This window comes from Schistocerca nitens, chromosome 10, assembly GCF_023898315.1.
Source record: "Schistocerca nitens isolate TAMUIC-IGC-003100 chromosome 10, iqSchNite1.1, whole genome shotgun sequence".
NCBI classification, from domain to species: domain Eukaryota; kingdom Metazoa; phylum Arthropoda; class Insecta; order Orthoptera; family Acrididae; genus Schistocerca; species Schistocerca nitens.
In genome coordinates this window covers 213,912,927-213,925,600 of record NC_064623.1, presented here as the reverse complement: position 1 = coordinate 213,925,600, position 12,674 = coordinate 213,912,927, and the positions used below count along the sequence as shown (strand labels likewise).

The window sequence follows — 12,674 nt, the reverse complement described above, 5'->3', positions numbered from 1 at the left end:
TATCGTTAGTTTACGGTAGATGCAGACAATCGAACACGACATTTTACTTGCCACAAGCACTACATAAACACAGATTTTCTATGCATACGTAATACACAACACTAGTAACATACGAAAATTTAAGTTTATTCATTTTGATACACAATGAAATACGGCATAAAAGTTTCTTTGAATGAGGTGGCTACTCCGAAATTTTTATCGAGGGAAAACGATGATAGTAATTGATGGTGTAGAACAAAATACGTTTCTCATGATACACAAGTTACTAAAATACGGAATATATAGCAACACAAGAACGGATTTTGATAAAGTTGACACCAAAAAATGTTTAAATTGATGTGAAGTTTTAGGACGTGACTCTTTGAGGAGAATTTATCTGTCATAACTGATTTTACTTAGACACGAAGGAAATAGAGGAAGTCGGTCTGTACACGAAATTATGAGTAAATAGCCATGGGAAAGGTTACGGTGTGGAACATAATACAGCTGAAGGTGCGTTGGTAAACCTTTGCGAAAATTCTACCGATGCGTTCCACAGACAGATTATCACTCTAAGGGTCTATGGAATATACAAGGTAATTTTTTTCTACCATGTACAAACTCTAATGGTTGATCAATGAGAGGATAAGGAACAAAAAAAGTATAATGATATCTGGAAATGGATGGTCCCTATGCCAGAGACCATTTATTCAATCATTCTTTGTTACAGAAGCTGCAGTGTAATACCATGCAGCTGCAGTTACAGTATGCATGATATCCTCCTACTTTTTCTCGCACATCATGACCTAGGACGCAGGAAATCATTAAGGACGTACCCTAAATGATCGGACACTAGAGTTGGAAGAAAATGTAACACTGTGGAATGCGACCGCCATCTCAGTACCAGGCAGGTGACTGGCCTGTACGGGGTAAGCCAGACGACCGTGTGGGACATTCTCCATGACGATTGTTACTACCGTTATCACTTACACGTTGTGAAGGGAGACGAAAATTTAATAGTCATGGGTGACTGGAATTCGAGAGTAGGAAAAGGGAGAGAAGGAAACATAGTAGGTGAATATGGATTGGGGGTAAGAAATGAAAGAGGAAGCCGTCTGGTAGAATTTTGCACAGAGCACGACTTAATCACAGCTAACACTTGGTTCAAGAATCATGATAGAAGGTTGTATACATGGAAGAACCCTGGAGATACTAAAAGGTATCAGATAAATTATATAATGGTAAGACTGATATTTAGGAATCAGGTTTTAAATTTTAAGACATTTCCAGGGGCAGATGTGGACTCTATTGGTTATGAAATGTAGATTAAAACTGAAGAAACTGCAAAAAGGTCCGAATTAAACGAGATGGGACCTGGATAAACTGAAAGAACCAGAGAGTATCAGGGAGAGCATAAGGGAACAATTGACAGGAATGGGGGAAAGAAATACATTAGAAGAAGAATGGGTAGCTCTGAGGGATGAAGTAGTGAAGGCAGCAGAGGATCAAGTAGGTAAAAAGACGAGGGCTAGTAGGAAGAAGAAGAAATATTGAATTTTATTGATGAAAGGAGAAAATATAGAAATGCAGTAAATGAAGCAGGCAAAAAAGAATACAAACGTCTCAAAAATGAGATCGACAGGAAGTGCAAAATGGCTAAGCAGGGATGGCTAGAGGACAAATGTAAGGATGCAGAGGCTTATCTCACTAGGGGTAAGATAGATACTGCCTACAGGAAAATTAAAGAGACCTTTGGAGAGAAGAGAACCACTTGTATGAATATCAAGAGCTCAGATGGAAACCCAGTTCTAAGCAAAGAAGCGAAAGCAGACAGGTGGAAGGAGTATATAGAGGGTCTATACAGGAGTGATGTACTTCAGGACAATATTATGGAAATGGAAGAGGATGTAGATGAAGATGAAAGGGGAGATACGATATTGCGTGAAGAGTTCGACAGTTCGCTGAAAGACCTGAGTCGAAACAAGGCCCCAGGAGTAGACAACATTCCATTAGAACGACTGACGGCCTTGGGAGAGACAGTCATGACAAAACTATACCATCTGGTGAGCAAGATGTATGAGACAGGCGAAATACCCTCAGACTTCAAGAAGAATATAATAATTCCAATCCCAAAGAAAGCAGGTGTTGACAGATGTGAAAATTACCGAACTATCAGTTTAATAAGTCACAGCTGCAAAATACTAACGCGAATTCTTTATAGACGAATGGAAAAGCTGGTAGAAGTCGACCTCGGGGAAGTTCAGTTAGGATTCCATAGAAATGTTGGAACACGTGAGGCAATACTGACCTTACGCCTTATCTTAGAAGAAAGATTAAGGAAAGTCAAAACTACGTTTCTAGCATTTGTAGACTTAGAGAAAGCTTTTGACAATGTTGATTGGAATACTCTCTTTCAGATTCGGATTGTGGCAGGGGTAAAATACAGGGAGCGAAAGGCTATTTACAATTTGTACAGAAACCAGATGGCAGTTACAAGAGTCGAGGGGCATGAGAGGGAATCAGTGGTTGGGAAGGGAGTGAGACAGGGTTGTAGCCTCTCCCCGATGTTATTCAATCTGTATATTGAGTAAGCAGTAAAGGAAACAAAAGAAAAATTCGGAGTAGGTATTAAAATCCATGGAGAAGAAATAAAAGCTTTGAGGTTCGCCGATGACATTGTAACTCTGTCAGAGGCAGCAAAGGACTTGGAAGAGAACCTGAACGGGATGGACAGTGTCTTGAAATTAGGATATAAGATGAACATCAACAAAAGCAAACGAGGATAATGGAATGTAATCGAATTAAGTCGGGTGATGCCGAGGGAATTAGATTAGGAAATGAGACGCTTAAAGTAGTAAAGGAGTTTTGCTATTTGGGGAGCAAAATAACTGTTGATGGTCGAAGTAGAGAGGATGTAAAATGTAGACTGGCAATGGCAAGGAAAGCGTTTCTGAAGAAGAGAAATTTGTTAACATCGAGTATAGATTTAAGTGTCACGAAATCGTTTCTGAAAGTATTTGTATGGAGTGTAGCCATGTATGGAAGTGAAACATGGACGACAAATAGTTTTGACAAGCAGAGAACAGAAGATTTCGAAATGAGGTGCTACAGAAGAATGCTGAAGATTAGATAGGTAGACCACATAACTAATGAGGAGGTATTGAATAGGATTGGGGAGAAGAGGAGTTTGTGGCACAACTTGGCTAGAAGAAGGGATCGGTTGGTGGGACATATTCTGAGGCATCAAGGGATCACCAATTTAGTATTGGAGGGCAGCGTGGAGGGTAAAAATCGTAGAGGGAGACCAAGAGATGAATACACTAAGCAGATACAGAAGGATGTAGGCTGCAGTAAGTACTGGGAGATGAAGCTTGCACAGGATAGAGTAGCATGGAGAGCTGCATCAAACCAGTCTCAGGACTGAAGACCACAACAACAACAACAACATCACTTACAGTGTGTGCAGGGCCTATTAGCGACAGACTTTCCACATAGGGAACAGTTTTGTCACCGATATTTTCACCAGGCAACCACGATCTGTGTCATCCATCCTATTCACAGATGACGCCACCTTTACGTGTAATGGTATCTTCAACTCTCATTACAGGCATCTGTGGGATGGTATGCAGAAAGCCCATGGTATAGTGACAGCGAATCACATGCATCGGTGCAGCCGGAACGTGGGGGCGGGATAATTGTCGGCCATAATTTGGGACCAGTCTTCCTTCCTCGTCGCCTAATAGGCCGGAACTATCGGCATTTCTTGCGGGCGTCTTGCTGGAAGAAGTGCTATTGATGAGTCTAATGGTTATGTGGCTGCTACATGATGGGGCTCCAACCCACTCTGCCGTTAACGTCCTTACGCATCTCAATCGTGTCTTATCTGGTTGATGTACTGGGGAAGGTGGTCCAGTGCATGGCCTGCTCGTTTACCGCATCTCAACCCGTGCGATTTCTGGTTATGGGGCCACTTCAGAAGTACCGTGTACGCAGAGTCCATTCCAGATGTGGAGACACTGAAGCAGCGTATTCATCCTGCCTATGACGCTGTTCGTATGCAGCCTATCCGATGTGAACGTGACAGACGGAGCACACTACTGCGCCTATAGACGAATGCGTTGAGGCACATGGAAACCATTTTCAGTACATACTGTAGTTGTCGGTGCGTGATACAGCGAGTATTAGACTGCAGTCTTCGTAACAGTGTATGATTGAATAAATGGTCTCTAGCGTGGAAATCATTCATTTCCGGACGTAAGTTCGTTAGAGCTTTCTTGTTCCGTACCCTGTCATCGATCAATCCCTTGAGTTTCTACACGGTGGTAAAAATCACCCTGTATACGCAACATGATGACCAAATGGCATTCCAACTGGAGATATCTACCATACCAAAGGCAATGATACGCTGATACCCAACGATGTTGCGTAGCTCCGTCGCAGTATTCTTATGACTGCCCTGTGACCCGAAGCAGTTACCCCAACAAGTTGACGCCTGTGTGTACCACGGGTGGGTCTCGCCCGACTCCGCCAGTTATGCTACTTGCATAGCAATACCGTCTGACGTACGTATGGCCTATCATGCAGGAGCAACGAACTGTACTGAATACAAGTTTTTGTGACCCTTGGACGAGAGAGATTTCTGAACAAATGAGATTTCTGAACAAATGAGGTATATTTATTTAATATCTTCTCTCGCTGTTGTAACAATAGAACCTCGATATATTCAAGTAGGCTACTACTCTAGTGTGTTTGAATAAGACAAGCAGGCAACAGGTGGCCCAGGCAGCTGGAGGGAAACGCCGACGAGGACGTCTCAAACCAGAAATAAGACCACTGTGATTAAATAAACTAGCACCAAAAGAACCACTTGGACTATGAGTAACGTATGAAACACTTATCTGAGTTGTCGGCTGTTAATCTATGTACGAAGACTTCTGTATACGATTCCGGAAAATAAATTCGTAAAAATCTCAGTGCAAAACTTAAACATTTACTTCATTACTTCACAAAAAATTGCTGTCCATTATCATACCCAGCCTCATAGGAATCGAAAAAAATATAATTTTTACCTGTAACGGAAACTGGGCGACTGTAGCCACTACACATGACCACCGCCACAAAAATGCGGATGAACCAACTAGCGTTTCTGCGGAACATCACGGAAGGTCGCAGGTGTCGGGGCAAGTAAAAAACTTTTCCCTCAAAATAACTTTACCGAACTTGCATTCTGCTGAAGAACCTGAAATTTTACAAACAAGTGTAATCACAAAACACAATTCTTTGCAACTACCTGTATAGTAAATAAGCGTAAATTAATCTGAATTACACCATTATACAAGATGTATATCATTCCGTTGTTCCGAATATACAGGGTGATTCACGAAAGCATGCAAATATTTCAATATGTTATTCTACAAGTAAAACTAAAGAAAAAAGTTCGTGTACACACAGGTCCGCAAATGTTCATCTACGGAGTTACGGCTAGTAAAAGATTTTGCCTGAAATTTACCAACATCGGTAATATGAAGCCATCGCAAAACTGTACGAGGTTACAGTAAAGCACGATTTCCATTTATTTTGTTGTTGTTCATCTGGTGAAACTAATAAGAGATGCTCCAGACGCGTATCTGCAGTAGTTTTTCAGAACATCCAGTGAAGCAAACAAGTAATGTCGTAAAATTTTTAATTTATTACTTGGCCCAATTTGTTTTTTAAATTCGAGGCGACTGCACAAAGTGTTCAGCAGAAGTTGTAGAGAATTTGATTTTGAAATAATGATGCTAATAACGTTAACTGAAACTGTATGAATTAGTCAGATAATCTGCTTTTATTAATACCATATCACACGTGAATTCATGTTACAGCGGATAAAACAAAGCTCAGTGTTAAGGAAGTTGTACAGTGGGCATACAGTTTCACAATACATTCACAATAAATGTTCAAAAACGTGTCCACCGAGTTCAATGAATGTAGCTACACATGTATGAACTGATTTTGTTGCTCGTTTCAGTTTCACAGGGTTGTTCTTAATTTTGCCGATTGCATTCATAACGCGAGCAAGTAATGCCTCACGTGTATTGACTTTGTCCTCATAAACTATGTCTTTCACCCATCTCCATACAAAAAAATGGATTGGTGTTAAATCGGGCGATCTGACTGGCCACAGACGTCTAGTATCTCGACCAGTCCATTCATGGCGAAAATGTTCATTTAAATGTGTAGTGACGGGTTGGCGAAAATGGAGGCGCGCCGTCATGTTGAAAACACATATGTAATAGCGTAGCGAGTGGAACATCTTCGAGCAAGCGGGGCTTTAATTCTCGAAGGAATTGTAAGTACGTCTCGCCAGTTAGACGTGCTGGGAGAATATTTTGTTAGATTCATCATATCAACGACGATGAAGTAAATGGAAATCTTGCTTTACTTTAACCCCTTACAGTTTTGAGATGGCTTCACACTAGTGAAGTTGCTAAATATGAGGCAAAATCCTTTATTAGCCGTAACTCCGTTACTAACATTTGCGGAACCATGTTTATATGGACTTTTTCTTTAGTTTTACTTGTAGAATAATGTATTGAAATATTTGCGTATCTTCGAGAACAACCACGTATACTGGCTGATGAGCTGCACTGTTTAAGACAGACACTTTCGAAACAATTTAAGAGATCATTATGATATTTGCACTTGATTAATTCTGAGAAACTGCTGTATGAGCGACGAATAGTCCCTTGTAATACTCAACTTGGCTTTTTCAAATGAAACCATAGTATATGTCTATACGTGGTGATATGTTATGCAGAGGGAGAGAAGGACGGGGCTGTGTCTCGCCTACAGCAGTGGCGTTAGCCGGCTAGACGAGCCTGAGGCGGCTAGGGACACGCCAGCGTGTGCTTCCGAGTGTGCTGCTGGCTGGAACTTTGCTCTAAGAAACACAGGGTGAATCAGCAGGCGTCATCCGATTTCAAAACTATCGTGACTGTTATGTTATTTGACGTATGTGTATGAACAACTTACTAGTGGAAAGAGCAAACTCTCTAGTTTTACACGGTTTCAGCTAGGTAGCAGCGGTGTGCGCCCATTTCAGTTCTAGTAAAAATGGTGTCGGGACACCAGAAAGCGCTTTGTGTTTTAAGTTTTGGGGACTGCGGATCAGTTATAAACGCTCAGCGCGACTTTCGTGTGGAACATCCCATACCACAGAGCAGCAGACAGAGGGGTGAACAATTCCAAGAAACAGGTTGCGTGTGTAAAGGCAAATTGCCGGGGTGCCGTCGCCGAGTGTCTGACACAGACGTCGAGCGCATCCGCCATAGTTTCTCAAGGAGTCTGTTCGTCGCACAGCTCGACAGCTCAACATGACCCCGATGTTCGTCAGGCGTGTGTTGCGTAGACGTTTACATGCGAAACCGTACGAAATTCAGCTACTGCAAGCCCTTCGTGAACGTGACAAACGACAGCGTGTGGAGTTCTGTAATTTCGCTCTTGGCAAGATGGAGGATTACAGTTTTCTCCCACGCTAAGCGTTCAGTGACGAGGCAACATTCCATGTAAATGGAAAGGTGGGCCGTCAAAATGTGAGAATATGGGGTACGGAACAACCACATGAAATTGTACAACATGAGAGGGACTGTCCAAAATTGAATGTGTTTCGTGCAGTTTCACGGGAAAAGTTATACGGTGCAGTTTCATTTGCCCATAATTCTGTTACAAGAAGTATATATCACGATAAGCTTGAAAACGTTCTTATCTCACAGATGGAGACTGATTTGGACGACTTCTGTAAAGTTTGGAAGGTAGGAGACGAGATACTCGTAGAAGTACAGCTGTGAGGACGGGGCGTGAGTCGTGCTTGGGTTGCTCAGATGGTAGAGAACTTTTCCGTGAAAGGCAAAGGTCCCGAGTTCGAGTCTCCATTCGCCACACAGTTTTAGTCTGCCAGGAAGTTTCATTTCAGCGCACACTCCGCTGCAAAGTGAAAATCTCATTCTGGAAACATCCCCCAGGCTGTGGCTAAGCCATGTCCCCGCAATATCCTTTCTTTCAGGAGTGCTAGTTCTGCCGGGTTCGCAGGAGAGCTTCAGCATAATTGTTGCCTGTACAGAAGAACTTATTTGTATATGATTTACATTTTCGTTAATATATTAGGTAATAATGCACAGCTCATGGCTACAAAATGACTGTGATGACTTTAAGATTATTTTGAATTTAGTGTAAAGTGTGTGTGTGGGACAGCCCGTAAGCATCATGTCTGACCACCTGCATCCATTCGTGTCCATTGTGCATTCCGACGGACTTGGGCAATTGCAGCTGGACAATGCGGCTCCCCACACGTCCACAATTGCTACAGGAACACTCTTCTGAGTTTTAACACTTCCGCTGGCCACCAAACTCCCCAGACATGAATATTATTCAGCATGGACAGCCCTGCAGGATTCATGGTGTCAGTTCCTTGCAGCACTACTTGAGACATTAGTCAAGTCAATGCCACGTCGTGTTGCGGAACTTCTGTGTTCTCACGGGGCGATAGATGGTATTAGGCACATGTTTCTTTGGCGCTGCAGTGTATGTTACCTTTTTACTTCGTGTTATATTTGTAGCATCTCTCTGTCCATCGTCGTATCAGTGTTTTCTTAAACAGCGAAAATAGAGTTTTAGAACATAAAAAACAACTTGGTGTCCAATAGTGGTCGGAGGAACACGTTGAAAGCTTTCCTTGTCTAGAGTACCCATGAAAGGTGACGGTGTCTGCCTTTCCCAATCACAACTTGTGACGTATCTGCTGATGGAAGATGGAGGCAGTGCGCTCAGTCAGTATGGTTGAAAAGTGAAATTACTGTAGTCCTTCGGTTTCCGCGCTACTATGAAGCATTCCTGCTGTTCAGAACTGAGGACCTACGTGCATACAGAGTGCACACCACTTCCCAGAAGGAGGTCTCAGCAAGAGGGTCCGAAATGTCACTTTCAAAGAATTAAGGAAGAATGACGCGGTACAAAAACCGAAGACTTTTTAACTCGACATTACCTCACATCAATAATCCCCTGCCGGCCGGGTTGGCCGAGCGGTTCTACGCGCTACAGTGTGGAACCGTGCGACCGCTACGGTCTCAGGTTCGAATCCTGCCTGGGGCATGGATGTGTGTGCTGTCCTTAGGTTAGTTAGGTTTAAGTAGTTCTAAGTTCTAGGGGACTGATGACCTCAGAAGTTATGTCCCATAGTGCCCAGAGCCATTTGAACCATTTGAAAATAATACTCTGTGAAGGTTACTGCCGAATTCATATCCCACCGTTTGCCTGTCCTTTTTTCTGCTCCATATCTGTCTTGTCATCGACGGATGTTAATCCCCTATTTCAACCTTGGGCTCCGAAGTACACAACAGCGAATACAGGAAGGATATTTTTACTTAAAGTAAAATCGAGTCTGGCGTCAATGAAAGGAGATGCGTGTCTGTCCCATTTTACGTGAAGGAATGTCATCATTCTCGACATGGGAACTCCTCTTTCCTAATGGTCGCCGATATTCTTATTAACGGAAACAAAGTCCGAGAAACGTCATCTGAGGAGTGCTCTCCGCTTATGAGATGAGAACTGTCTCGCCACGGTTTTGTACGCTGCGCCGTTCAGACCCCAGCTGCCTGCGCAGCTATTACGTGGTGCCAATAAAGAGTTACACCCGATTTATTGGACGATAATGTTATTCGTTGACAGTAAATCAAACACGCAGGTCGAGGTCAGCTATCCATTCGACAAACTGCCCTCAAATAAAATTAATCTACATGCAGCACAATTTCCGTCATCGGTGTAATAACGTTTAAGCGACTATGTGAACGCAATTACATTGAAGAGAAATTACATTTGCGGCGGTAATTCGATGTGGAAAGTTTATTCATCGTTATTTCAGTCTGTGTACACAAAAAATGGTTCATATCACTCTTCGTAACTGTAAACTACTGTGGGTAGTGATGAAAACGGCGTGTCATATTTCAGAATGTATAATAAGAATACTGGCTGCGAAAGTTTGACAGTTGTTAATGCACGAACGAAATCACCTACCGTAACAATTTTTTACGACTGTTTTAATCATTGGAGCTCTGACACAAATCGTTATATGTATCACGAATAAACGTTTATAAAATGTTTCAAGCCAAGTTCAGTTTCGTGATGACAGTTATACATGAATCGTAGTGACATGTTACTAAGCACTCTAATATTCCTAGATAGGGCTTATGACGCATTCCAGTGGCTGATCCAGTTCTCAAATAATTTCAGAAGAACCTGATCAAAACCCACATGTGGCAAACATTTTCAAGGTTTCCTTTAATCGGCACAATCTAGTGGTTTCTTTGGAAGCAGGGAGTGTGCTTCTTCTCAAACGATCATCTCGTCCACGGGACACGGGAACCTTATCTTCGTCCTATTAACAGCAGAAATCCAACTACCAGTGATCGACCGTCTTGTACTTGCAGCTTCGCGAGCGTTTTGCTTTCGTATTCCTTGCACTCGGTGCATGACTGTGCCGTGGACTCTCAGGTCAGCATTACACCTCTCACGGGTTGTCTCCAAGGTGACGGTTCAAGAACGTACTCAAAACATGAAGTTCACGCAGGGTAGGGCACCTGTGTTAGTCTTCATGCGAGAGCGCGAAAAACAGTCGAGCAGTCAGAGTACAAAACCGTACCAACTATCCATTGAAAATGTAGTTTACTGATCACGACATTACCAATGGTACTACTCTGCAAATACACTTACGAGTCGAAACGTCACGACTGCCTGGTTAACAGCCTGTTAGTAGACATTTGGAAGGCAATACAGCACCGACTCTGCTTGCCACGAACTGGACGAGTCGTTCGTAGGTTTCCAGAGGTACGTACCACAGCTGCCTACGCGCCAGTCACGCAATTCTCCCAAGCTGCAGGCCGGTGGTTTGCAGGGCAGGATCTCGCGCCTGACACTGTCTCAGAAGGGAATGGTCAGACTTGTCATGCCGAAACATGTATTGCTTTTTTTTAGCACTGTTAGTTGACTGTGCAAGAGGTCCGTATGCAGAACTGTAGCTGCTGACATGAACTGGAAGGCACCTAAAAAAATTCACGAACATGGCTGCGTTTCCTGCTTGGCGCTTACAGTGACGGCTGGCCACCCCTGGAAATGGCGAGTCGCGAGCGTTGTGCGCGTGTCTGGGAAGTGCGGCCGTCTTATGGCGGCGTTCACCAAAGAGGAATATCGCTGCACGGTTCTGGTGGAAAGGGGAAACGAGTATTCGTTTCTGTGGGATGCACGTCCTTTTAATTTCTGGTACGTATTTCGAAACATACCGTCCTGAAACTGGTTAGAGATGAGAAAGATGTTCTGTACATGTTCATCTATACTCCGCAAGCCACTTTACGGTGAACATTCAATCTCCCCTCACAGGTGATGGCGAACCCTGTAGATGTTTTGCTGCTTGCCATGGGGATATACCACAGACGCCAAATGAAGCAATCAACAAAAAACACGCGTGAAGACTATGTGTTGTGCGACATGGTTGTTAGACTTCTAGACGAGCATGTAAATGGCGCAGACATGTGGCTAGAAACAACTGAAACACTCGATATTGCAGACTGTGAATCTACAGACGGCGGAGACACCGACGAAAATTGCACTCGTGAAGACTCTTCGAGCGATAGTGCCACGTACCATCATCAATTATCTCCGAAAGTAACACCGGCAACTACAATTACCTTATCAGACAAAGACAAAGCGGTGACGTATTGGTTGAATGAAAGTGGTAAGAAACGCCTACGTGTCAGTACTGATCAGAATAAGTTTCGCTTTGTCCGTTCTGAACATGAATTGTATAGATGGAAAAAGGAAGTCGCTGGATGACGTAAGAGTCGACTGGAAACTGCGACGGAGATAAATACGCGACTTTTTGACCTATTTACGGATGCCACACAACAGTTATTTAGTGTCAGCGATACAACTTTGCGTGATTGGGCGTTAGAGATTGCCAACGCGATAGGCGCTAAGGAATTTACAGCTTCTCAAACTTGGATTAGTCGCTTCAAAAGATCACATAAAATTGTGGCAAGGAAAGTAACAAAATTTGTATCGAGAAACAGGTCGGAAAAGGAAGTGACACAAATCGAAATGATAGAAGCTTTTCTTACGAATGCAAAAAAGAAAATCGCTAGTTTTAGTGAATCGTACGTGTACATTGCAGATCAGCCAGGTTTTCAAAAAGAAATGCGTGCGAAAAGAACACTGTCATTCAAAGGGGAAAAACATACTGAGGCGGTTGCTCAGTCCACGACTGCACTCACCCATTCATACACTATAATGCCCATAAGTAGTCTGGATGGTTCATTGCTGCCTAAACTGTGCGTGTGTCTTCAAGAACCAGCTGGACGTTTTCGACCACGTGTCAGAAGAACAATGTTCTACGCAAACAATCTTCTGGTAGACTCACCGGAGTCTGGAAAAATGGGAAATGAAAACGTTACACTTTTCATGCGTCATGCTTTTCTTCCGTTCTGCGGGAACAAATCTCTTTTCCTTGTAGATTCGTGGTCAGGTCATAAAAGGTCTGATTCATTAAAAGGTGTATTTCGAGCCCACGCTGACAGAGATACTTCACATTCCACCCGGCACTACGAACGTAATTCAACCTTTAGATAGAGAATTTTTCCGTCAGTGGAAGGCATTTTACAGAAAACTAA

At 43.0% G+C, this 12,674-nt stretch overlaps 2 protein-coding genes across 4 annotated transcripts in view; both read right to left on the bottom strand.

The window, feature by feature from the left end:
* Positions 1–12,674, bottom strand: part of LOC126210406 (speckle-type POZ protein-like) — a 517,155-nt gene that overhangs the window by 25,026 nt on the left and 479,455 nt on the right. Inside the window, exon 3 of one of the 2 annotated variants that reach the window (XM_049939651.1) lies at positions 5,049–5,218. The exons of the other annotated variant lie outside the window; for it this stretch is intronic. Coding sequence (XP_049795608.1) covers positions 5,049–5,136 — 88 coding nt within the window. The 5' untranslated portion in view covers positions 5,137–5,218. The remainder of the gene's footprint in view (positions 1–5,048; positions 5,219–12,674) is intronic. 2 annotated transcript variants of the gene reach the window in all.
* The window catches only part of LOC126210404 (speckle-type POZ protein-like), a 711,709-nt gene that overhangs the window by 624,728 nt on the left and 74,307 nt on the right, over positions 1–12,674 (bottom strand). The gene's annotated exons all lie outside the window — the stretch shown is intronic.